The sequence below is a fragment of the Sardina pilchardus genome, chromosome 20 (assembly GCF_963854185.1).
Source record: "Sardina pilchardus chromosome 20, fSarPil1.1, whole genome shotgun sequence".
NCBI lineage: Eukaryota > Metazoa > Chordata > Actinopteri > Clupeiformes > Clupeidae > Sardina > Sardina pilchardus.
In genome coordinates this window covers 15536557-15561312 of record NC_085013.1, presented here as the reverse complement: position 1 = coordinate 15561312, position 24756 = coordinate 15536557, and the positions used below count along the sequence as shown (strand labels likewise).

Sequence of the window (24756 nt, the reverse complement as noted above, 5' to 3'; positions counted from 1 at the left end):
CACTTGACTGCCAAACAGGGAACAGCGCAACCACAATCCCCAGCATCAGCACACTTCAGGCCCACACTTAAGACTGGAGCCAGAAGAAGTGGAAAAACCCATGGACAGAGTGGTTCTGTTGGCCGGAGTCTAAATGTTGAGAAAGCTTGTTGTGTGGAAATCAGCGCAATTTAATATCACAATGGGGAAACAAATGGCAAGCCATGCAGAGCAGAAGGAAAATAAGACTCTCTGCCCTCACGTAATGTGCTGGAATCACTTTCAACGCTCTTTTGAATATAGTTTTACAAAGTAAGAATATAGTACAAGACGGCAAAAATGACAAGCCAGAGACCTTTATGTGAATAAATCACCGAAGTGTTCCAAGCCTAACTTAAAGTATGTGACACTTAAAGTATGTGATGTCAATTATCTCTTTCACTTTGAACTTTAACTGTGACTGCTAACCACATATTGATGGTCAAACACCACACATTGTAATTTGTGGTTCAAATTAGAACATAGAATTATACTACACTTCACCATAAAACATGTTCACAGTCATAGGAGTTAAAAAAAAAAAGAGCTGTGTCTGCCAAATGTCTATAATTTAAGATACTTCCGCATTAATATTTTGACCGGTCAAATTCAATCATACACTTCAGCACTTACAGGCTCAACACATTTCCTAGATGTTAATTTTGCAATCGTGAAGCGAAGAACAGAGAAATAAAAATGGAATGCTTGCTAGACTTGGTCTGATATTGGCACAAGGCGCCGACATGTATAACTGGCTAAAAGTTAGCCACTAAAAGCCAGACATACTGGATCTGAAAGCTGAGAATGTGACAACATTTCCTCTAGAAACAGCGAGCATTCACAGCAGGGGCAGACACAGCAATAGCAACTCCAATCCTGCAAAAGTGACCCTGGAAAATCAATTTGTGAATTTGTGATCACGCTGGAAATGAAGATGAATTTTTTGGACAGCCAATTACAGGAGAAACTAATCTCTCTAACTGTCATAAGGCATCCTCAACCCACCCAGCCCCACCACCCCACCCCACCTCACCCACCTCCTCCACACACAAATATACATCACTCTCTCTCCTTCTGCAAAAATGGAGCAGAGCCTTCCACTGGCTTTCATTACAAGTGAAAATAAGTTGTTTTAAGAGATATCTAGTTTGGGAAACATACTGTACACACAGATTTCACAAATAGAGTGACAATTAGCCTTTGTCATTACCTCGTCAAAAAACATCAACATTTGTGCTATCTACCTCCTACACATTCAATTAACTAATCCGGACACATATAGCCAGAGAACAGTAGTCATGTTAGTGTGTTTACAAAGACCTATGCCAGTGAAAAAATAATTGTATCCCTACGTTTCTCACCAGCTAGGAGGAATAGAAATAAAAATAGAATAGAACAGTTTATACAAACAGTGAGATGACCAACAAATCAGATGGTAAACAGCTGGCAAACTATGCTCCATAAACATGAACGATCTTGAAAGGGATGGTGTGGATGGACTATTTTATCTGCATCTAATGGATGTAAGGTGTTTCCCTTCCCAAAGTTGATTGGCTTGGCCAATAGAACTGTAGGCTAATAAAAGTTACAAATGAGAGCAGGCCATTAGAGCCATTGATGCTCGTTGGGTGCTCACTAATTAATTGATCCTGAAACTTCATCTATTCTGCTGCAAGAGAAACCTTAATTAATCAGCCACCATATCGAGGCTACGTCCTCTTTTCTTCCCTCCCTCTCCTCTTTCTCTTCCTCTTCTTCTGCCTGCCTGCCCTTAATGTCTCCTGTTTTAATTGTCGTTGAGAAATGCCTGGGGTCCCAGAGCAAACGAATAGACGTACCGGGGACTTTGAAGACCTGGTTCCAACATTTCAAAAGCCTTTCAAAGAGCCCACCTCCCCCCATCTGCCCAGCCTCCCTGTCTGCAGCACTTGGTAATTTATACGTTCCTCATAGCCATCACTCTAGCTGACCAGCATACAGTACATTAACCTCAAAGACAATGTCTTAGCTCCTAAGTGATTCAGCTGGCTCAGAGCATTCCTAACCATGATGGAAGAGTTACCCAATCAATGTAATAAATTACAGCTTTAATTCCAGATTGTCAATACAGTTTGGCACAAGGTTATGGGATTCCATTTGGCGAAGAGCGCCCAACTTTTTATAGGTAGGAGAAAGGGAACACTCAGGGAACATCTTGCTTCAAGGTTAAATGTGTGGCTGGTGATGGGGGTGGAGACTGAGTGTACAGTAAAGGCAGCTACAGGTCTTTCTTTCAATAAAAACCCATTAGTTGCCTCAGACTCCCAGCAGAAAGGAGAGAGAGCTAAAAGGAAAGAGCCCCTTATTGTAAAAGAAAAGAACAGTGGTGGACAAGGCAATGTTTCCCTCTCCAATTTAATGGTTAGATTCTATTAACTTAGCCAAATGGGTAAAAACAAGCAGTGACGACCAGTAATGGTTTCTTCCTGGCTTGTTGACACATTTTCTTTCTTTCATTTCACAGGCAATCTTTTTGCTTGCCTTCACATCAAACGGTAATGTTGCCTTCAAATTCTTTTCCTTTCTGTCTGCCAACATTGACATCACAGGAAATTGCAGTGGAATTGGCAGGCTTTTTACTTTCAAGTTCATTCCACTTCCACACAAAAAGCCCAAATCCTGTCATCAGTCAGGTCCTTCATGTTGGTCCCCATTGTTTTGTTTGTTCATTCTCTCTCTACCTCTCCCTCTACCTCTCCCTCTCTCCCGCTACCCCCCCCACCCCCTCTCTCTCTCTCTCTCTTTCCCTCTCTCTACACACAGAGGCGGGAAGCATTTATCTGATTCAACGGATCTCAGAATTTGCTCAAGGGCTATTTTTCCTCTTTTTCCCCCTATCTTTTTGGAGTGTCTACTTGCCACATTTTGGTATGCAAACACAAAGAGCAAGAGCATCTCTTCAATCGGTGGGCCTGATGACGAAGAGGGGGGAAGTTACCTGAGGAGGCCTAGGGCTCAGCAAGCCCTGGAAGCAACAGTGACTCTGATACCTGGAAGAGAAAAGGGTCCTCTTATGCCTCTCGCTCCAATGATCCGAGCCACCAGCACCACTCTGGTAGGGCAGCGTGTTTGCCCCAAGAGAGCAGGATAATCTGGAGGAAATGCTCTGCCACAAGCCTGTCACTGTGGGTGACAGCAGCGACTCTGACATCCTCACAGAGGAAACCAGACGAGAGGTTCAAATCCTTGCTGTTCCCTCCCTTGCCTATTCAGGCAGGTGCAATGACACTGTCACTCCTCAGAGAACAGGTCAAAGCCTGTCAGGATTCTATAGTGTCTGTTTAAAAAAAGAAAAAAAAAAAAAAACAGAGAGACGGGCTGATACAACTGCTGACAAATGGATTTTTTGAGGGGTACTCCTGTGTTTTTCTGCTGGCTTGAGTTGAATATTACAGACGTAGGAAAATGAATTTGGTGTGCTCACTGAGGCTGGTTAATGAATGCAAATTCTCTGTCAAAGTTTTCTGCCCCCTGACTCACTAAACCAGTCAAACTGCTGAGAATGTTGCTCACTTTTTTCTTCATGAAGAAATTTGTATTCACTGGTAGCATGTGCCTCTTCAGGCAGACTGTGCCTCGGTCTTCTCCACAGAGCACAGCCTCAGTGTAGGACACAAGGGGAAACGGACACTGGCAGGAAACGATAGCAGCATGGAGGACATTTGTGTCACCCACAGGCGCCTGTGACAGTACTGTCTCAGTCCTCTGGAAGAGCCCAGGTGCATTTGTGGAAGCTCCCAAGCTCCTAAGAATTGCAGGCAGGCCTCTGGATCAAATTAGATGGGAATTGTTTGAAGCGATTTTTTCCCCTTGGCTGTTTACATTTATCCCTGAGATGGATGTGCTACTCCCTTCTTCCCCATTTGTCTGACTCATTGCATTATGAGACATATCAGAGCACATAAAATGATACAAACCGTTCCATCTCTCTTGTTATAAACTCATTACTTTCGGTTAGTTATGTTTCGCAATTACAGTCTCATGTTCTCTCTTTAATGGCAGCGCTAGATAATTATAACTTTAGAAGTTATCTCCCTTGGCCATAGTCGGGGATAACAACTAATTTCTCTAATTATTTTGCGTGGCTGCTCTGTGACTGCCAAGTCTATGGGTCTGACTCCCCATTGCAATGCACTTGATTGCAGAAGAACGGGATTTGTTTAGTGCAAGTGTTTATGTGTGTGTGCATTTGTGTGTGCGTGTGTGTGCATTTGTGTGTGCGTGTGTGTGCGTGTGTGTGTGTGTGTGTGTGTTTTACAGGCAGAAATCACTTCCGTCTTTGTTTCCAGTGCCTCCCTATGGCTCACACTGATGTCATAGGAGAGGCAGAAGCAGCCTTGAGCAGCCCTTTATAAAAAAGGAAGTCTCTAATGTGGACTGCCGACTCCTCTAGTGGTGTTACCGCCAGTGCACCAAAGCCCTGGGGTCCAGCTTTAATCAAAAAAACAATGGTAATCCATGCAGGAAGCTAATATTGAACATAAAAAACGGGTGAGTAAATAATAAAATAGCTTTTAAAAGGACGCAAGGGCTGTTCCTGATTACTTTTGCTTTCCATTACTGCCCCCCCCCCCCCCCCCTCCAAACCCCTTTTCAAGTAGGTTCACTGCTATGGGCATTCGGGCTATGAAACAGTGTGGTGTGAATATGTTATTAATGCCTAGGCTGAGGTTGGTTCTTTTTTCTTTCCCTCCCCCCCTCTCCCTCCACTCCCATCCATCCCAATGGGTTCATGAGAGAGCTGGCTAAGTCAGAGGTCCTGCCATTTGTGCCAAGAACTCTCAGGAGAGACATTAAAGCTCAGACCAACAGGCCTGGCTAAATATAGCTCCATGACAGGGGGACATTGCCAGCCCAGAATAGCGTGGCCTGCTCCAGTGATGGGATAGAGAGAGCGCCAGTCTGGATCCTCTCACTCAGAACAACATGGATTACATGGAGCAAACAGTAGCTTTCTTCCAAATTTCAACACATGTTTGAAAAGGCAACCTCAAACTGTATCAAACATCCCTTTTAAGTAGCAACCACTTTGGACTGGTTATAGGTACTCCTGACACCATCCTAATGCTCTGCTGTGAATGGGAAACATGAAAAGCAGCCATTTTCAGCTGCCAAGAGCTGCTAGATGATTTCAAATGACACCTCCATATGCAGGGACAGAATTACACAGAGTGCAGCTTGGCAGCCTGATACTAAAAACACGAAACCTCTTGGAACGGACTCAGGACATTTCAAATGAGAAGCATGACCCCTCTTCACTTTGACACTTACCATAATGACAAGTGATGGTGCCTTTTGCATGCAACATTTGAATATAGCAAACAGACACTGCAAGTATGTTTTCCAATATTCAACTAAATCATTCAGTTATATCATACTTTTTTCAAACTGAGATGCAAGCTGGAACTGTTTTGCGCTTTGAAATGGCAAATGTTACCATTCAAAATAATTTTATGTTGTGCCTTGTTATCTACAGTACAGACATAAAATGTGTCTAGTGACTATTGAGGTGTATGTAGTCCAACAAAGACATACCTGTTGCTGGGGGTATGGCATCCCACCCATGCCAAGCTGACCACGCCCTTGCATTCCCATTGGATACCGGTGGGAGGCGGGCGATACGTATGGCTGGCTGGGGTAGGGCCCGCCTTGTTGCTGTTGGGAGTAGGGGTTGCTCCCGCCCATCCCATACAGCTGAGAGCGCTTCATCACCATGAAGTCCATGGAGCCCACCTGCAAAAACAAGAACAAAGGAGGACATGAGCCAACCGCAGTACACCATCAGTGAGAATAGGACAGCGCTGAGCCCCTGTTGGAATAGAGAGGTGGAAGGCGGCTCAGAAAAAAAAAATAGAAGTGCCCGAAAAGAAAGATTTGCCAGGGCCAATTTATTCCTTTCGAGTATTTTGTTCTTTTAAGGTTTTTTTTCCCCTCCTTCCCTTAACCCAGTGAGTCAACAGGAAAATTCCAGCATGTCAGGTTAACATTAATCCGTCACCCAAAACGCGGAATACACGGCGGGGCAGATTATGTCAGGTCTGATGTCTCCGCTCCGCTGTGCTGGATCACGGATGATTTATGGCATTTGTTCCCACTGTCTTTTTCAGCCGAGCACAGCCTTCCATACCTCTCCCTCTCTCTCTTTTCCCCCTTTCACCTCCCTGAACAATACCTCCACTTCTCCACTCAATATGACTCCAGCCCCGCTGAGCGAAGGAGAATAGCAGGTTTTAGAGGCGGCCAGGCCTAATCACGGAACAATGCCGGGGAAATGTCAAGGAACAAACACAACCAATTGTGCTGTGGACGGTAAATGGGCAATAAAGAAAGAACCTTATACACCCTTTAAACAGGTGATACCTGGTGGGTTGCCACCAACACCAAGTTGCCAGCCATGGGAGAAATGGGAAATACAAGAAGCCCATTGTCATTCTCCTCAAATGTGTTTCCACTGATTTGCCTGGTTCAGGTGTGCTTGAGCAATTTAGTGTGTGAGTAAGCGAGCTTGCATGCATGTCTGTGTGTGCGTACGTATATCTGTGTGTGTGTGTGTGTGTGTGTGTGTGTGTATGTGTGTGTGTGTGTGTGCGCGTGTGTGTGGTCAGGCACTCTGCCCTCCCAGTCACTGGTTTCCAGATTAAGCAGGATTTACTGTGGGTTTCTCACCCACTGCCAGAGGGACAGGGCCTCTATGTCTCCACTACCACCTTCACTTGGAAAATGACGGAAACAAATGCGACTCACAGGGTTTGAAAGTAGGCCGCCGTATCACAACAGTTTTCCAGTCGGCCTGCCTTCCCACCTACAAGCTCGCCGCTACAGCCCCCAGTCTCCACACAGCCCAACTCTGTTCCTCTTTGTACAATTTCTCAATCATTTATCATCATCTTGAGTAATTTCTCCATACTGTCTTCATATGGGAACAATGACGGATTCATCCATACAGCCCCTGGCCATCTGCTTGCAAGATTCACTTGTGAAGTCCTGCACACACATTAAGCCTTTCAAAATCACATCAGTGTGTCGCAAGAAAGAACAGAAATATTCTCCAAGGAAACACACAAACATACACTTATGTTTATTTGTCTGTATAAAAGATGAAAATTTTCACAACGCTGCAAAGACATCAAACATTTTTCAGCAACCACATTATGACAGACTAAATCTCCGCCGCCTACTGTTGTCATTTACTGACTGTTTTGGACCAACAGTCAAAATTGGCTCCCTTGAATTCGGCTATTTAAAAATATAAACACACACGCACACACTCATACACACACACACATACACACACACACACACACACACAAAATGGACAAAACATTCTCTGGATGCCCCTCCTTGCCATCAGGCATGCCACTCTAGCCCATTAATTAGAGTGTGATCTGGAGCTGGAGGGCTCCACTCATGAATTAAGGGGAAAAAATCCAGGGCACTGTGCCACCCGCAATATGGGGCAAGGCTCAGGTCGCCTCCTCAGATAGCCTTCGCTCAAGCAGGGGGGTGTGCCAAAAAAATGCAGGACTGCAAGGCAAGCAGATCCTCCTCTCTGTGCCATTGCCAAATTCTTGTACGTGGTGAAGCGGTCATGGGGACCGGCAGTGAAAAGAGCAAACGGTCCGCGAAAGGTGACCCAGATGCTGACACGCACCACAGATGGCCAAGCCTCACCATCCTGCTCACAATGACTACATTTGTGTGCATAGACTAACATCTACAGTGTCAACAAGTGGTTATGTGATATTAATGTGATAGGCATCACTGAGGGTAAGAGAAGAGGCGTGATAGGCGGAAGCAATATCGAGGGGGTGGAGGTCTGGACACCTACACTTAATCTACAACCCCTTCAGCCAGCCATGAGTGAAACTGTAAGCGGTATCATACTCAGCAGCAGGGATGCCGACAGGATTATGTGTGCATGAGTGCCGTAGACTTCAACGCAGGGAACCTTAAGAGGGTTGGGGCTCAGTGGAGAAGGGAAAGAGAGAGATTTTGAGTGATGATATCAAGCTGTTAAGAAAATGTTGAAGGAACCCGGAATGCTATCAGATTCCAGGGCCTTGTCAGAAAATCCTGACTTCCCACAGTGAGACCGTTCTGATTTAAATGCTGCCGTAATCTAAGTTCTAAATAAAAGTACTTTTTTCCCCCTCAAAGGTGTTGGCATTCAATAGCCAATTATTAGTGTACATTTCAATGGGTATTTACAGACACTACAGAATGATAATGGACCTGTACAGCTTGTAGTGGAGGTATCTAGTCTAGAAGCAGCGGGATATATCTTTTGTGATATATTTTCACTTACATTAGGCAGGCGCAGAGAATTCCATGTCTACTAATAAACTTGAAATTGAATTCATGAACCTCGCCTGCATGTTAAACTGCGGTGAGAATATTGCAAAAACAAAGCTATTAAGGAAGGAACAAGGAGGAAATTAGACATGTATAAAACTGCTAAATTTGATAAAATAGTCTTTTGAGTTGTTGTGACTGATTTTATGACTTCAAAATGCTTTAGCTCCTTTCATTTTAATGTGCTAGGGATGTTAATCAGCAGAGAGAAAGACTCTTTCTGCAAAAAAACAAAACAAATAGATTAGGAAGTAATACTCTGCATATTGAGATGAAATAAATATGAAATGCTAATCTGGAAATGGTTATTGCTATAATTTTATAATGGACCTGCAGAAACATGCATATCTTTCCCTAACTTTTTAAACTCTGCATAGCAAGATGTGTATGTCTGCATCAAATTAATTATACATAATAAAGGAGCTCATCAGCGCAATAATGCTAACAAACATAAAAGAGGACACACACACACATGCACTCACCCACACACACACATACACACATACACACATAAACACACACGTAGACACAGACACACACACATTAATACCTGTAGTGCACGGTGCTCCTGAAACATAATCGAATGTGCTAACAACAGGTCAGGGGCTCAATTTCTGAGAGCACACATACAACTAAGATAAAAACATCTGCTAAATGAATTAAGAAAACTAGAACACACATGGGCACACACACACACACACACACACACACACACACACACACACACACACACACACACACACACACACACACACACACACACACACACACACACACACACACACACACACACACACACACACACACACACACACACACACCACACCACACCACACCACACCACACCACACCACACCACACCACGAGATTTGTTTTTGTTCGTATACTAGCAACTTTCCTTGAACAAAAGAGGAAGTCAAGTCTAGGTCTAGGTGATGTGAACATGATGTGTAGAATAATTATAATGTTGCGGTGTATGTAAACATGTGTGTACTCCTGACTGTGTATGTGTGTGTGTGTGTGTGTGTGTGTGTGTGTGTCTGTGTGTGTCTATGTGTGTGTGTGTGTGTGTGTGTGTGTGTGTGTGTGTGTGTGTGTGTGTGTGTGCGTACGTGTGTGTGTGTGTGTGTGTGTGTGTGTGTGTGTGTGTGTGTGTGTGTGTGTGTGTGTGTGTGTGTGTGTGTGTGTGTGTGTGCGTGCGTACGTGTGTCTGTGTGTAGGAGGGGATTATAGGTGTTCAGTTTGTACAAAAAGCTCCTGCTGAGGCTTGCGTCTCATAGTGCCAGAAAATCAATGACAAAAAGCTGAGCAAAGAAGCCATCGACAAAATTCAAAATGTCACCCGTCACCGTTGGTGTCTGATACTCTGAAATGGCTGCAGTGAAATAAAGCATTACTGCAAACACCGCTCCCCAGGTGCATGAGAGCCAGAGACATTTTCAAAAACGGACACCGTAATTAGAGTCGTAAACACCCCCTCATTGACGGCTCAGAGTGGACAGGCCTGAATCACAAATGGGCAAACGGGAAGGAACTGAAGGGAATCCTCATTAACATGTGCAAATTCTACACCGCTGCTGATGAAGATTAGAAAATTAATTTCATGGAAGCAAAGACAATACTGATGTCATCAAAAACGGAACAGGAGCGTTACCGCATAGCAACCAGACGTGAACCAGATAAGTCCAACTGACAGTGAAAACAGTCATATTACAAGCTAGAAATCACACAAAAAGACCATAGATAATTCTTGCTATACAAGAATGTCCTCCTCGCCAGCAATAAAGCCGGTTAAAGGCTTTAAAATTAATTGCTGGTTGCAGTAGCATTAGTGTCTTCCTGAGCTCTTACCGTACCATTGGAAAATTCTGTGTGAAACTTCTGTCACCAAAATTCCAGGGAGAGGTCTGAAAATCATTTCAGGGTCCTGTAAATTGGCTTTTAGCAGTTGCCTTTAAGTGGCAGCTTACCATGACGGCCAGTTATGAACAGGACACGTGAAATTACAACAGTGTGAGACGAAGTAAGAGAAAGATAGAGTGCAAGACAGAATGAGAAAGAGATAGAAAGAGAGAGAGGGAAAGAGAGAGAGGGAGAGAGAGAGAAGGAGAGAGAGAGGGAGAGAGAGCATGCTTGGCCGTTGTCATGTGGCAGCCCGTTGCGCCATTGTGCCTGGCAGCATGTGCATAATTGCTCTGCCTTTGTGTACAGTTAGCAGGCCAGCCAACGATAAGGGTGCCCTCGATGGCTGACACCAGTGTTTACAACATATCCCCCGTGTGTTTGTGAAAGTGGGCAAGCATTGTAATCCTCACGCCAAGCACACAGTTGTCATTAGAGAGAGGAAACAGGGGCTAGGGACTGGGGGTGGGAAGATGTCTGAAGACAACTTCTAGCTGAAACGTCTGTGGAGGATCTCTCCTACCCCCTCTTCTCCACCCCAAACCCTCACAGAGACTATTAACAAAACAACTTAAATCATACCACGTGTGAATCTGTCAGACAGAAAAAAAAATAACCAAACAAAGCACAATAAAAGCCAAACAAACAAACCAGCTGCATTTCAGCCGCCGACTCAAGAGCACCACAAAGCAAAAGAAACATCCAGAAACAAAAGACACGGAGAGAAAAAGGACGACTCTCCCTGCCTTGAGAGAAAAAAACACGATGCCAACAAACCAGTTTTTCCCCTCCGACGTGCTAATGCGCACCAACAGCTTCGCCCGCCAGCTCACCCTCAGCGTTAATTAGATGCCAGCCCCGTGTCCGCCCCCACACGGCCAGATGCACAGACTGCAAATCACGATCGGTTCGGCTGACCTACGTCTGCCATTCGGAATCGTAGGCGAGGGAGAGGGAGAAGAAGAGAGAGAAAGAGAGAGGGGGAGAGAGAGAGAGAGAGAGAGAGAGAAAGAGAGAGAGACGGGGCCCCGGTAAGGAGCCGCCCCGTTTCCCGAGAGCACAATGTGAGAGTGACAGGCCTCCGCCAGAGAGGAGCATGGGAAAAAGCCAGGCCCAACTGTGGAGCCGTTTCAGCGGAGGGCAGCCGTGGCACGAGAGGAATGCATTCTAGTTTCACTTCAACAACATGAGGCCGAGGCCTGGGAGTTGCACCACGGCAACTGTGCCTCCTTCAGCAAGCCCAAGGAGGGGGACAATGAAAGCAGTTTATCTGGAAGGAACATTTTCTTTTCAGGCTCTTATAGATGTTCTGCTTTGTCTGACCAATTTCACCTTCTCTACTGCTATGGTGGAAATGTGGCTATTAAATATGTATCCGTTTTTTAACATATTCAGGGGGAATCACCCAGGCTAATAGAAATGGCCCTCGTGTTGCGCTTTACAGCTCCCATAACTGTAAACGAGACTGCGTTACCAAGTGTGTTTATGAATTAACAATGGCTGCTCGTTTGCGTGAATTTAGAGAGAACAAAACGCATAAACATATTCATGGGGAGGAGAGGGGCATTACAACTGAGAGCTCCACTGGACACACTTCCTGACAACATCTATCAGCCTGTTTTTTTAATAACGCTTTTTAAAATACAAAACAAGCCATTCTATGGCTCAGCCCGCAAACATTCAATTCCCTGCGCGACCATGAGGTGAGATTGAAGTTCTCCGACCACAAAGTAAAGCTCTCTGAACCACTGTGAAGGTTCAGTCAAAATGCACAGTCAATAGGACACTGGAAACATAACCCTGGCCAGGGTTTTGGAGGTCAGTCTGGCCAAGGGCCTATCCATTTTATTACAGAACAGCGACCCATCACTGGAGGAACAACAAACAGATCTTTCTGACCTTCTATCCTTCAGTACTTATTAGATACTCATTAAAAGTCAACTGAAACAATTTTAACCAAATTGATTTCATTATTGGACTGTGCGATGACTCCCCCGATTGCTCAGCAGGAAATTTAAAAAGTTAATTAGAAAGAATTGATTTTCATTAAATTCACCCCCCTCCATCCACACTCACATACACACACATACACATGCCAAAACTAACTCCACTACCACACCCATCATACACTGGTGTTTCCTATGATGCTTGATTGCCTGGATCTACCACAGGAGAAAATGAAGTAGGCAATACAAGCAGAGTGCAGCCTCTCAAGGCTTCAGTCACACCTCAGCGAACCATGCTCTGGGTTGATGAGTTGCTGGTAACTGACTTCGAGCTGGAACAATGAGAGTGGCCAAAGGGCTGGGGCTCTTGAGGGTTGATTGTCCTCTTAATGCCTTTGCCCCACAAAGAATAGGCCCGTCGACCTGGGGGTGCCCTGGATATGGGCTGCTTTTGACCCCCTGACCTCTCAAGGCCACCCCGCAGTGGAGCGCAGCGGCTGGGCCTTTTTCAATCTCTTAAGATCTCCGAATCAATCATGGTGCCAGGTGTGAACATGTGGGACCAGCACTCTGCAATCAATGAGTCCTGGCCCCAAGGGTAATGCATGTCCAGAAAAAGACCCCTCTCTCCCTCACTCCAACCACTATTACCACTCACATGCACTTGCACTGTGGAGAAACAGTGGTCTGGAGAGGGGATTGTGTGAGAAAAAAAAAAGTAATTTTATGATGCGTCCCTTTACATCTATTTTCATGGCAGTGTGCTCGAACTAACAACATGCACACTATTTGGAAAAATTACCTTCCAAACTCAGAGGTAAAATGCAGCTTTCATTATGGATCCTGTGAAGGCCACAATTTTGTGGGAAATGAATTCAAAGCCAAAATACTGTTACCAGAGCCTCTTGCCACATACTTGTTGTCTGAAACAACAAAGAATTATCTACAAACACCAACTATAAAACAAAAACATGGCCTAACTTTTAGATTTTTAATTCAACTCTGACACTTCCAGAAACGAATTGTATTTCTGATGCAGGGAGGTGCTCCATATATTCCAAGACAATAGTCCAGTGCAGTCACTGAACATCTGACTACCCCAAAATACAGACCATCTGTCTTTCTTGACAAAACTTCACAACATTCCCCAGTGGAGAGAAAGACCTCAGTTTGACCTTAAACTCAATACTACCATTTTTTTTAAGATGACTTCTCCACGAGCCATACAGGAGGCACACTTTTATGGAGGGAGCGCTTTTGGGGCTGAGCTTTGATCCAAAGGGCGTTTCTCCCCCTCTTCTTTCTCTCCAGCACCTCCTCTCCTTTTCAAGAGAGCTTCTCAGCGGAGCCATCTGGAGTGCAGAGCGTCTAAGTGAAAGCACATTGTGATGCCCCACGGGCTCTCCACACGCGTCCCTCAGTCACAGCCATCAAGGAACACAGGCAACACACTACAGGCGCTGGGGGCAAGCAATACTTGTGTCCTACTGAAGAACTGTTTGTGGACAATGGAGGAATAAATAACAGTAAAGAGGGACAGAGAATGAGCAAATAACCGTGCTTTGTCAAGGTGAGACAGGAACTTTGAAATCTGAAAGGATGGCACGTGGTATCTCACTTCAGTGGCTCCTCTAGAAATGGGATGATGGAGGCTATGCTGCCTGTGCTGTTCAGATATTATTAACAATGCCCACTGAATTTATGCATTTCATTGTGCTTATTTTATTACTTCACATAACTCCTGTTTGTTTACAAGAGAAAGAAGGGGGCTCGAGTTGAAAGAATGATCCTCTCTTAAAGCATGGATCTTATCACAATTCACAACACATCAGTCAAAAAAATCAAAGGAACAGAAAAAAATGAATAATATATGCCTATTTTTTTCATTCTTTTCTCCGATGTACATCTCCTTCCCGTCGCAAATAATCACGTTTTTTACTACTGAGAGAGAGAGAGTGAGCTGGTGTGCAGAAAAAAAAGCAGGACGTGTCCTCTTTCCCAGGCCTAATTTAGGATTCAATTACAATACTCTTTAAAACCGCCGACTTCTCAATTAATTATTTTAAGATTAGCCTGACAGTAATGGGCCTCCCACTAACGCAGCACAGGCACAGCTCTGCCGGGGCCTCAGACCTTGTTGTGTGCTCTCGAGGAACGCACAAATAAATCAGTTCTCCTCTTTTACTTCTTCCGTTCGCATCTCGCATGCAATTCTTTCTCTCTCTCTCTCTGTCTTTCTCTCTCAAACACACACATACACACACACACACACACACTTGCTTTTTTACACAGCGCTGTGTTACATTCTGCTTTCCGGCTGTTGCGTCCGGTCTCCTTGGCTGCTGGATTGATATTCACAACTACAGCGGGCCGGTTTTTTATGAGCCACCAGGGCCTGTCCATCCCCCCGGCTGGGGAGAAACGCTGACGGATGGCCCTGCTGCTGCCGCCGCCGCTGCCACCGCTGCTGCTGGGCGTAAGCGAAAAAACGTCCTCGACCGTTTTGATTGGAGGCAAGCGAAGCATTTCTTTTCCCCATGTCTGCCGTCTATCTCTCTCCCTCTCCCTCTCCCTACGCCGCCTGTATGCATGAAGGAAATGAATGGCTCTCCCCTCCGGCATGAGCCAGCCCCTATTCTGTTTATTTAAATATTTGATATGTAAGCAGTCATAAAATAAGCATCATAACATGCAGAGAATGACACGCGGGGAAGGCCATTATGCATAATGGCTTCTGATGTACACAGGACCCATAGTTTAGCCCGATGGGGCACATGCCATGCTGAGAAAGACCCAGAGCAATAAATGGAGGCTGTATATTGCGCATACAGATATAAGATGTGTCGGCAGGCCACCTTGCACCACCACATACACAATCATACACAGTCTACAATATTTCTAGGTAAAGTACTACAATACATAGCTGCTTGGTATTGTATAGTCCTCCATGAATGTAACTCATTCCACATAACTACACAGTAGGATATGGCTTTTGTTAGGAGGTAAGTCAGTGGAAGCTTTTTTCTATCAAAGCAGAGTGGCTTAATCCAGTGTTTAACAAACCTGTACATTATCTGTGTCTTACCATAAGAATGTTATACAATGTTATAACATAGAAAAAATATCTAGGCTTCCAAATGTAATTTTGTCAACCACTATTTCTAGTTCAACAAAATGTTTAAACAAAATTCTACAAGCGGACACAAATGGCCATTCAGGGCAAATAGGAACCTCTTAGTCACAAAGTGCTTAAATCAACATTACTATGGAATGACAATTACCACCCATTGGTTAAAATAACACCGCCAACCTGACCTTTGGCGCATATTTCTTCTTTTATCCCTAACAAGACAGCCTCAACAGAATAGGCGTGTGAGGGGAAAGGTCAATGAGAGCCCACTATGACCCCCCCACTAACACCTTGTCCCCAAAAGTCATCTCCTAAAATAACAGCCGTGCCTCTCTGCCCTCCAACCACCCCCACCCCCAGACCCAGACCCTGGTCTGCTCCTCCCTAAGAACCAGGGGCAATCCAAGTCCTCTTGGTCCTCACACTCTTAATTAACACTAATTGGACTAAATCTCACTTTTTTTGCAGGAGCAGCATAATGAAACAATTCATCTTTAATGCTTAATGACTTGAGTGACAGAGCAGTGCTGATTTGCAATGGGGAAGGTCAACCAGAAGGACTCTCACAATGAGGACAGCAAAGCGGCAGTATTTAGCTTGGGACGAGAAGAGAAGAAAGAGAGAGAGAGAGAAAGAGAGAGAGAAAGAGAGAACTTTGTACATTGGGGAGCATTATTTTTTTCTTCTTCAGCCAGCCAACGCTGCAGGATGTACGATGGACTGTCACCGGGCGATTCACCTCACTCAGCATTTTCCAGAGCTACGCTCTCTGCTGCCACTGACCCTGACACACAGCGCACAATCACAGTGTCAGACCAAATGAAAAAAATATACGCTCTGTCCACTCCCGAGCTCCGAGGAGCCGGCAGTGACGCCATTCTTTAAGAGTCGCCTTTTAAAAGTGGGCAAAGTCGATCATTCGTCCTCGCAGACAGCAGAGGACCGTGATGCATCGTGCTTGGCAGTGACCCTCAACCCCCTCTCACAGTCAACCTCATTTAGCTAAAAGCGCAGGAGTCTATTGGGTGTCTCATCCCACTGATGCATCCATTTCGGCTCCAGAAATGGAGCCGCATGTAAAACACTTTGGAAAACCCAGTGCCTGTCTTAACTTTTCCGATGAGCGACAGCAGCACACTCTGTTACCTCAGCTATTGATTATGGTAATGTGATCTACAAAACGGTAAACACAGTAGCTGGTGACATACAGCTGGCATTATAGTACCCTTTCTGTGTTTATTTTACAGTGTTCATCAAAAGGACCTACCCCTTCCCAGCATTCATATTTTTAAAGGCGAACACTAGTTGTTTTTTTCCCCAATATGACATTATCAGCGGCATTTAATGCATATAAAATCATCCATTCTTGAAGCTATTTATTCATATACAATATAAACTATTTGATTCTTTCATTTCAGCTCCTGAGTGCACAATACAAAAATCTACCTTGAAAAGAAACTGCCTGGACACACCTATTTGCATTTTTGTATAAAGTGCATCAAAAATGTACGCTCTGTCTAAAATTTCCCTCAGGGTAAATAAAGTATCTATCTATCTATCCATCTATCTATCTACCTGTATCTATCTACCATCAATACCCTCCAGCTCAAGAAGTTTATTATTATTATTGCCAGGCCAAAAGAACAACATGCTATTTTCTCAGTCTCCATCCATGTCCAGCAATTTTATGGATACTCCCACTGTGATCTTAATGAGTAAATTGCAGTTTACAATCAAAAAATAATACTACTGTAGCTCCAAGGGTGGCCGGCAAAACAGCCGGTTTCACAGGTGAGTCCAGCCCACACCATTCACCAGCGGCCACTTCAAATAATATTGACCTATTATTAGAAAAGAACATAATCACTTGCAGAAAACAACATGGCATTGGCCTGACTCGCCTCTTAATGATGCATACTTTTATGGTATCAACTTTTCTAATATTGGAAATTCGCCAAGTAAATATGACCTCCTGTGTAAGCAAATGTTTTAGATTTACAACATGTGAGTAGTTTGCAGCTCTACATAGCAAACAATACAAAACTGCAGAAAAGTGCAAAAATCAACCCAGTGCACATTATTGTACATAGTCAGCATTCAGAGGAATTCACAATTCAGTGAACATACTCTCCATGACAATGTAGCCAAGATAGTCTAGCAAGCAATTCAGTGCACACACATGCACACACGCACACACTCACACAGTCCTGATCTAATGACAAACACTGTGGGTTTTTCATATAAATGGCTCTCCTTGTTTGTCCGCTAACGTGGGGAGTCCCACTGGGGCGAATTCCCTTTTTTCCTGGCTCTGCCTCTCCCCTTCCAGCTTGGAGGGCGTGCAGGCTTTGGGAACGCCCATGGGAACTGGGGGTGGGGGTGGGGGGTGGACAGAGAGGAGAAATCCTTTTTTTCCTTCTGGGAGGTACTGCTCCCGCTCGCTGGCTCAGGCCATGCACGTGGCTAATTTACATGTGTGAAGGTCACTGAGCCTCTCTGTGAGGTGAGGCCACAACCCTGGCGCACTGCCCAACACGCCGGACTGACTGGTGAAGAAAAGAAATACGATAGCCTGAGGCAATACCAGAGAGGAGGGAGCATGTGTGTGTGAGTGTGAGTGTGAGTGTGTGTGTGTGTGTGTGTGTGTGTGTGTGTGTGTGTGTGTGTGTGTGTGTGTGTGTGTGTGTGTGTGTGAGTGAGTGAGTGAGAGAAGGGTGGTGGTTTACAACCAAATTGTGGTTTAGCAGAAATCACTAAGCAGGTCATAAACACAACTTAAAGCATAACACGTTTCCAAATCACAGATCTTTAAGGGATACTGAAAGCTCTGGCATTTGAGAGGTGCAGAAAACCCATTTTCGTCCCAGCCTTGGTCTGCAACACTTGACAGCCTTCCAAACAAAACCTGGGACCTTTTCATTTCCACAGCTCCTCACTGCCTGCTCCCCAGAAACAGCTCTCGCTGAGCCCCACTTCACACCCCTGTGGAGACCGACCAGAGAGAGAGAGAGACAGAGGCTCTACCGGCAGCCGACACAAGAGCTTTCCATGTTCAACCCACCCAGCAGCTCACTGGCTCACTGTCAACATCAGGGCCTCTGCTATTCACCCCCCAGAACAACCCAACCTGGCATGCTCAGCTTGAGCCTTTCCTCAGCACATACAGAACAAACCTTGTTGCTTCCAGACACTTCTGTCTGTCTCAGGCAACATGCTACCCAAACACTCACAAACTACAATATAGAGTCATGCCAGCTTACATTATTCCAAAGAACTAAATAAACAGATACCAAAATGTCTGAACAGGAACGCTTCTGCAACACTGAGTTTGAAAAACACCCACACTTGCAGTTCACAGACAAACGTATCAGTATGGTTCTGCTGACGACCTGAGGTGAACAACATGCCTCTATGGCGGTCATGCCTGGCAGCTCCTTCGGAGGTTGTGCTTAATGTCTTGCTATTGAAATGTCTTTAAATCATTATGATACACCCTTAATGATCCTTGAGCACTTTGAGATCATTGATGATAAATTACTTTTTACTCCCATGCTGTGACATTGAAGGCTGACAACAATTCATTAGCATTAGACAGTTTTTCACATTATTTAATTGTGCAAATGTTGTTACATCCCACATGACAATGAGTCCATATAGAAATAAATGCACAGCTTTTCTTCCAATCAATTTCTTATCATCACAGGATTGAACCAAAAAAGCTTCAATTATTTTATTAGTAGGCTAATTATATGTGAGGCAGGAAACCTCACTGGTCATTTCTGTATCACTCTCTCTCTCTCTCTCTCTCTCTCTCTCTCTCTCTCTCTCTCTCTCTCTCTCTGTCTCTGTTTTTTTTTTTTGTCATGGTGAATCAGAACTAATTGGCATTTTAACAAAGCCACGGGCAGTCCTGGGATAACCCATCTGCCAATTACGCTCCTGCACGTGGCGTTTCATCCTGGAAGATGAAAACACTGCCAGGCCCCTTATCAGGAGCAACAGAGCAAATTAAAATTTCACTCAGTTGTTCCTAATCAGCTCTGAGGCCGACATGTAAACAAACCGACACAAACAAAGCAAATGCGGCGGACAAGAGCACGGGCCAGGAGCAGCTGCTGGCGTGCCTCCTTCCGTCGGCTCTCTCACCCACAGATAAGGCACCACCTCCATGGCTGTCTGGCTGTGGTCAGCGGAACTCGGGCATGACTAAAGACACACAGCTTTACCAGCAGCATCTCATACGTATGCTCCAGACTACTTGGGAGGTTTTCATTAATAACAGGAGTTCTTTGATTCCTGCATCATCTGGCTAAAGTCATTGTCATTTAAATTAAAATACATAATAATGTTATATTTTACATTTATTATTCTAGTATTTTGTTGTTGCCTATTACAAGTAAAAATATAATTAAGCTATTATTACACTTGCTAAAATGTTCTACCACCAAGAAGAATACATTCAATGATTAAAATAAATATATTGTATTGCATTTCATCACTAACTAAAATAATCATATTATTATTATTATTATTATTAATAATAATAATAATAATAATAATAGGAATGTGACATTTGAAAAGTATGTAACAACACAAATATGCATATAAGACACAAAACATTTCCTATATTCTGATATGAAGCAATGTTGTAACTGCTTTGTGCACAGACAAAAATGTCTAGTGAATGGGGTCATGGGGGAGTGGGGTTATGGGGTCAGCCCTACACAGACATTCACAGAAGCACACTCTTCCATTAGTTGTCCTTGGCTGCATTGGAGCCTTGAGTAACTCTTCTAACGGCTGAATCAATTGAAATCAGAACAATGCTATCCTGACAGTGGACAACTTCAGCTGGAGCCCATCACTTCCCCTTAGCTGTTGCTGCACAGATAAGCCAGTGTTGTGTGTGTGTGTGTGTGTGTGTGTGTGTGTGTGTGTGTGTGTGTGTGTGTGTGTGTGTGTGTGTGTGTGTGTGTGTGTGTGTGTGTGAGAGAGAGAGAGAGAGAGAGAGAGAGAGAGAGAGAGAGAGAGAGAGAGAGAGAGAGAGAGAGAGAGAGAGAGAGAGAGAGAGAGAGAGAGAGAGAGAGAGGCTCTGTTCCCCCATGCCTGATAACTGGTGACTGGCCAGGAAAAAGTGGGGTAACAAGCTTGTAGTGGAGGAGGGTTGTTTTTTTCAGTCTAGACTTAAACCTGATGACAGAATAAAATTTGGAGGGGAGGGGGCTGGCAACAGGTGAAAGACAGTTTTTTTCCAGATGGGCTTGGGCTACTAGTTAATTAATCCTAAACACAGAAAATGACTGTCAAAATATTGAGTTCATGGCTCCACTTTGTGTTGGTATACCACACTGGAATTGAAATACTTCAACTCTGAGCAGTACAATACACGTCTTTTCATTCGACTCAATTATTTTTAGTCCATATAAAATGTAGACTTCATTTTCATTTTCAATTTTATTTACAGAACATCTACAACATCGTAGCCTAATTGTTGCTAGCCTGAGGCCAGTTGTAACATTTGATATCATAGCCTAAATGATGTCTTGCTGTGACATTGTTATGCTATAATAAACCCGAAGAGGTATACCCATAATGTTAAATCTAATAAATATTTAGTTAGAAAAGTATAGCCTACAACACATAAAGAAGGCTATTATTGTTATATGAATCTTGAAGCGAGCTCTGTGGGGAAATCGAGAGAAATAATGCTATGGAAGCCCGATAGAGTTAATATAGGCGATAATATTAAACGAACACAATGTGATACCGGATTATGCCAAAATGATTACTCCGTTTTGTTCCTCAAATATTGTTCATGCCAATATATTCATATTAGAGAACGTGGTACTTTATATTTGGTCTAAGTATGCAGACTAAAATAGGATGTAGAATAACTTCTTAGGCTACTAGGCCTAAGGTGAAAGCCCTTCACAGAAGCTTTCTAATTTATCTGTAGTGTAATGTGCAACTCAAAGATATGTAAAACATTTGGAAACTGCTTGTAATAAAGCCCTCAACATTAAAGCGATTTCATTTTCATGTAATTCTTTACCTGCCTTTTATTCGTCACACCATCATCACCTTCAACCACAGCTCGAGCCTGTATGAATAGCAACTGCGCGCGGTCACCGTGAGCGCGCGTTTTTCTTTATTTACAAAAGGCCCCATGGATACGGAGAGCCAATCAGATGTCAGATTTGATGTCAACTCGGAGCCAGCTGTCCGACGACTATTATAAGCTGTTTTGCCTCCGCAATTCAAACTGAGAAGACATGCAAACACAATGTCACCTTCTATAAAAGCGAAAAAGACGTGGAATTCAGAAGCTGTTGTTTCCAGGCCATGCCATTTCAGCCACAAATCTACAAATGAAACTGGGTTTGCGGCTTAGCTTCTAAAGTTTCATGGCTCTATTTTCTGCTGCCATGTATAATGTATTATTCAAACGGGCAGCTCCAAGTTCAGCAGCGAGGCGCACGTGTTCATAATCACATCGCAGCCTGAGAGGCATTTTACTCAAATAATCTTCATAACAAAAACTGAAAACTGAAAACCAGGCAGCATTAAAGCGGCTCAATCTACTGTATGATATGTTAACACTGCGCATTAACCTTTAGAATAATTTTATGACTTTAGGAACTAGGAAGACATAGGTGACTACTGTAAACATGAGTTAGTATAGCAATTCTAACATTACGAGCGAGGCTACGTGTGCGTAAAGTAGAAACTACAGTGTACGCGCACGAATGCAATAATTTAACATTAATAATTTCTAGATTCTTTAGAATCAAAAGTCAGCACGGTGAACATGAAGTTCACTGTCAGTAAAACACAAGCACTTCAGTACAACGATTAAGAGGTGCTCCTTACCTGAGGTCTGTTGAGACTTTGTCCGTTCCCAGGACTCATTCCTGGATGATTTCGTTGGCCTCCCCATGCATGCGCCGAAGACCCATACTGCGAACTTATTTCTTTGCTCATCCCCATGCCCCCTTGGGGTACAGCAGAACTACTGTAGTCTGGATAGCCACCACCATATCCCCGCATCATGGGACTCGGAGACGTGAGAAGCTGGTTCAATGTCGGCGTAGCCCCCGAGGGATGTTGGCTTTGTCCAGGAAATCTCTGAAAGCTCCCGATATTTCCTCCAGAAGAACTTGCAGATGCCAAACCTTTGGTTTGGCCAGATGAGTTGCTGCTTGGGCCCATCAACATGTTACCCTGACGCGAGCCGCCCATCATACCGTAGCCGGCGCTACCGTACCCCTGTCGGTACCCCGGGTAGTGGTTGTACTGGGTGTTATGATAGCTTTCATGAGAGTTTTCCACATTGTTGTTTGTCGAAGAGTGCATTATTCCTATACCATGGCTTTGTTGGCCGCCATGTTGATCAAAGCAGGGCCCTGCTCTGGAATTACCATAATAATTGTTAAACTCAGAAACACCACTTTTGCCACTGGGGTTCTGCGCGTGGTTGTTGCTGTTCGTTGGTCCAAAGTTGCCATGCTCATACCTACTGCCCATCTGGTCTGGTTTGCAAGGCTGATCCTCCCCACCTTTATTCAGCATTTGCTGATGCTCAACATGTCTCCCCAAAACATTTTCTTTGCCTCCGTGCTGCTGATTGTCGTTATCTCCTGGTGTCATTATTTGGTTCTTGTTGATGTTGTTACTTTGTAACTGACGCTGATGATGTGGAAACTGATTGAACTGTGACTGCTGAGGCGCACGATTGAGAGATGAAGGGAGGTCTCCTGCAATGCCTTTTAGTTTATGATTTGATATCAAACCAGTTTCCATATTCGGAGAGGTTGTAGAGTTGGACGAAGAAGAACCAGAAGTTGATATATTTCCACTTTCCTTCGGCTTGTCAGAATTACTGTTCGCTGGTGTACAAGTTCTGTTGGTCATGTTCAACTCAGTCGGAAGACGATGGTCTACATTATTCAGAGTCGTAGTCCCGTCTCCGGCTCCGTGCATTGCGCCAGATCCTTGTGTCGTCCCTCCTGATTTTCCAGAGTTTAATTCTTGACTCAAACCTCCAGATACATTTTTATTTTTACTATTAGATGCGGCCGGGGCAGATGCCACTTGCGCGGCCATGATCACTCCAACATCCCCCGGCAATAACCTAAAATGCGCACGCAAAACAATTAGGCAGAGAAATACGGGCAAACAGAGAGAAGGAAATGTCTTCAATAGAACAAACGAAGCGCCGAGAGAGCCGTCTATGCTGTGTTATCAGAAGCAAAAAAAAAGATCCACTGACATCAACAGCGGCAGTCGCGTCAGTGCGGCTTCATGTTGAAAGTTTAAGTCCAGGTTTAAATGAAACTTTTTTCATCCTTTTCCTCTCTAACCCGGATATGGGTGAGCATGTCTCACGGAGCCCCTCTGGCCCAGCATGGTATGAGAGAGATTTCCAACTGCTGTTATCCACCTCTCTGTGGCGCGACGGCTAAGGGGAAGACACGGACTGGATCCACAAATGTGCTCAGAGGAAAATTACTGGCTTGTCACTACTGAAGGAGATTATTATTGGCTCACAGAACTTCATGTTATCATTATTAACAAGAGAAACATATACTGATGAGTCTTTTTCCTGGCTCGTCTAACGACGTTCTTGGCCGTTCAGGACCCCGTGCGCATCTACATACCTTTTCCAGGCAAATATCCTTTTTTAAATAGGCATAACCTTTTACTGTCTAGAATTGTGATAAACATTGTCTATTTGTAATCTGAAAGATATTATTTATACAACGGCTCAAATGTGAGATATGTAATATAGTTGCGCAGAGATAATACACATTAAAATATCACTGATTGAAAATTATCTTGACATAGTCTGTGCGCTCCAGATTGCAGGGTAGGCTAGTGATCTGTGTCTGGCTTTGCTTTTCGCCCACCGCTACGGCTCAATCCAGTTTCTACTGCTCCGGGAGACAGCATCATACGCAATCACAAGATCTGCGTGTTAATATAGCCGCTCAAAGTACCCAAGTAGGCTACTAATAGTCGATGAAGAACATATACAAAAACTAACTAAACAACGTGAACATCTGTTGAAAATGGAAAAAGTAGAAGATACGATTAGATCTGACAATAGGTTGTTCATGACCTGATATAGGCTATTTATGTGAAGCAGTGCTGTTTCTTCGTTTTTTTTTATTAGGCTAATATAGCCTAATTTGCAGTTTCCCCGCTCAGTCTGTTCTCCGCCCCCGCCTACACTGTTTTCCATCTCTCATTTAAAGACACATGAGCGAAGAGGGGAAAACCCTTTCCATTGCCTATATGATGGCATTGCTGCCTACAAGGTAGCCTACCATTAATAAAAACGACATCTGAACTGGAAAGTGTGCACATAAA

At 44.1% G+C, this 24756-nt stretch overlaps 1 protein-coding gene across 4 annotated transcripts in view; it reads right to left on the bottom strand.

Annotated features, from left to right (window-relative positions):
- LOC134067623 (AT-rich interactive domain-containing protein 1B-like) overlaps nucleotides 1–23767 on the bottom strand; it is a 144175-nt gene extending 120408 nt beyond the window's left edge. For all 4 annotated transcript variants that reach the window (XM_062522992.1, XM_062522995.1, XM_062522994.1 and 1 more), the window contains exons 1-2: nucleotides 22258–23767; nucleotides 5593–5790 (exon numbers count right to left, since the gene is read on the bottom strand). In XM_062522992.1, the coding sequence (XP_062378976.1) occupies nucleotides 5593–5790; nucleotides 22258–23490 (1431 nt within the window). In that variant the 5' untranslated portion in view covers nucleotides 23491–23767. The remainder of the gene's footprint in view (nucleotides 1–5592; nucleotides 5791–22257) is intronic.
- Nucleotides 23768–24756: the final 989 nt, after the last annotated feature.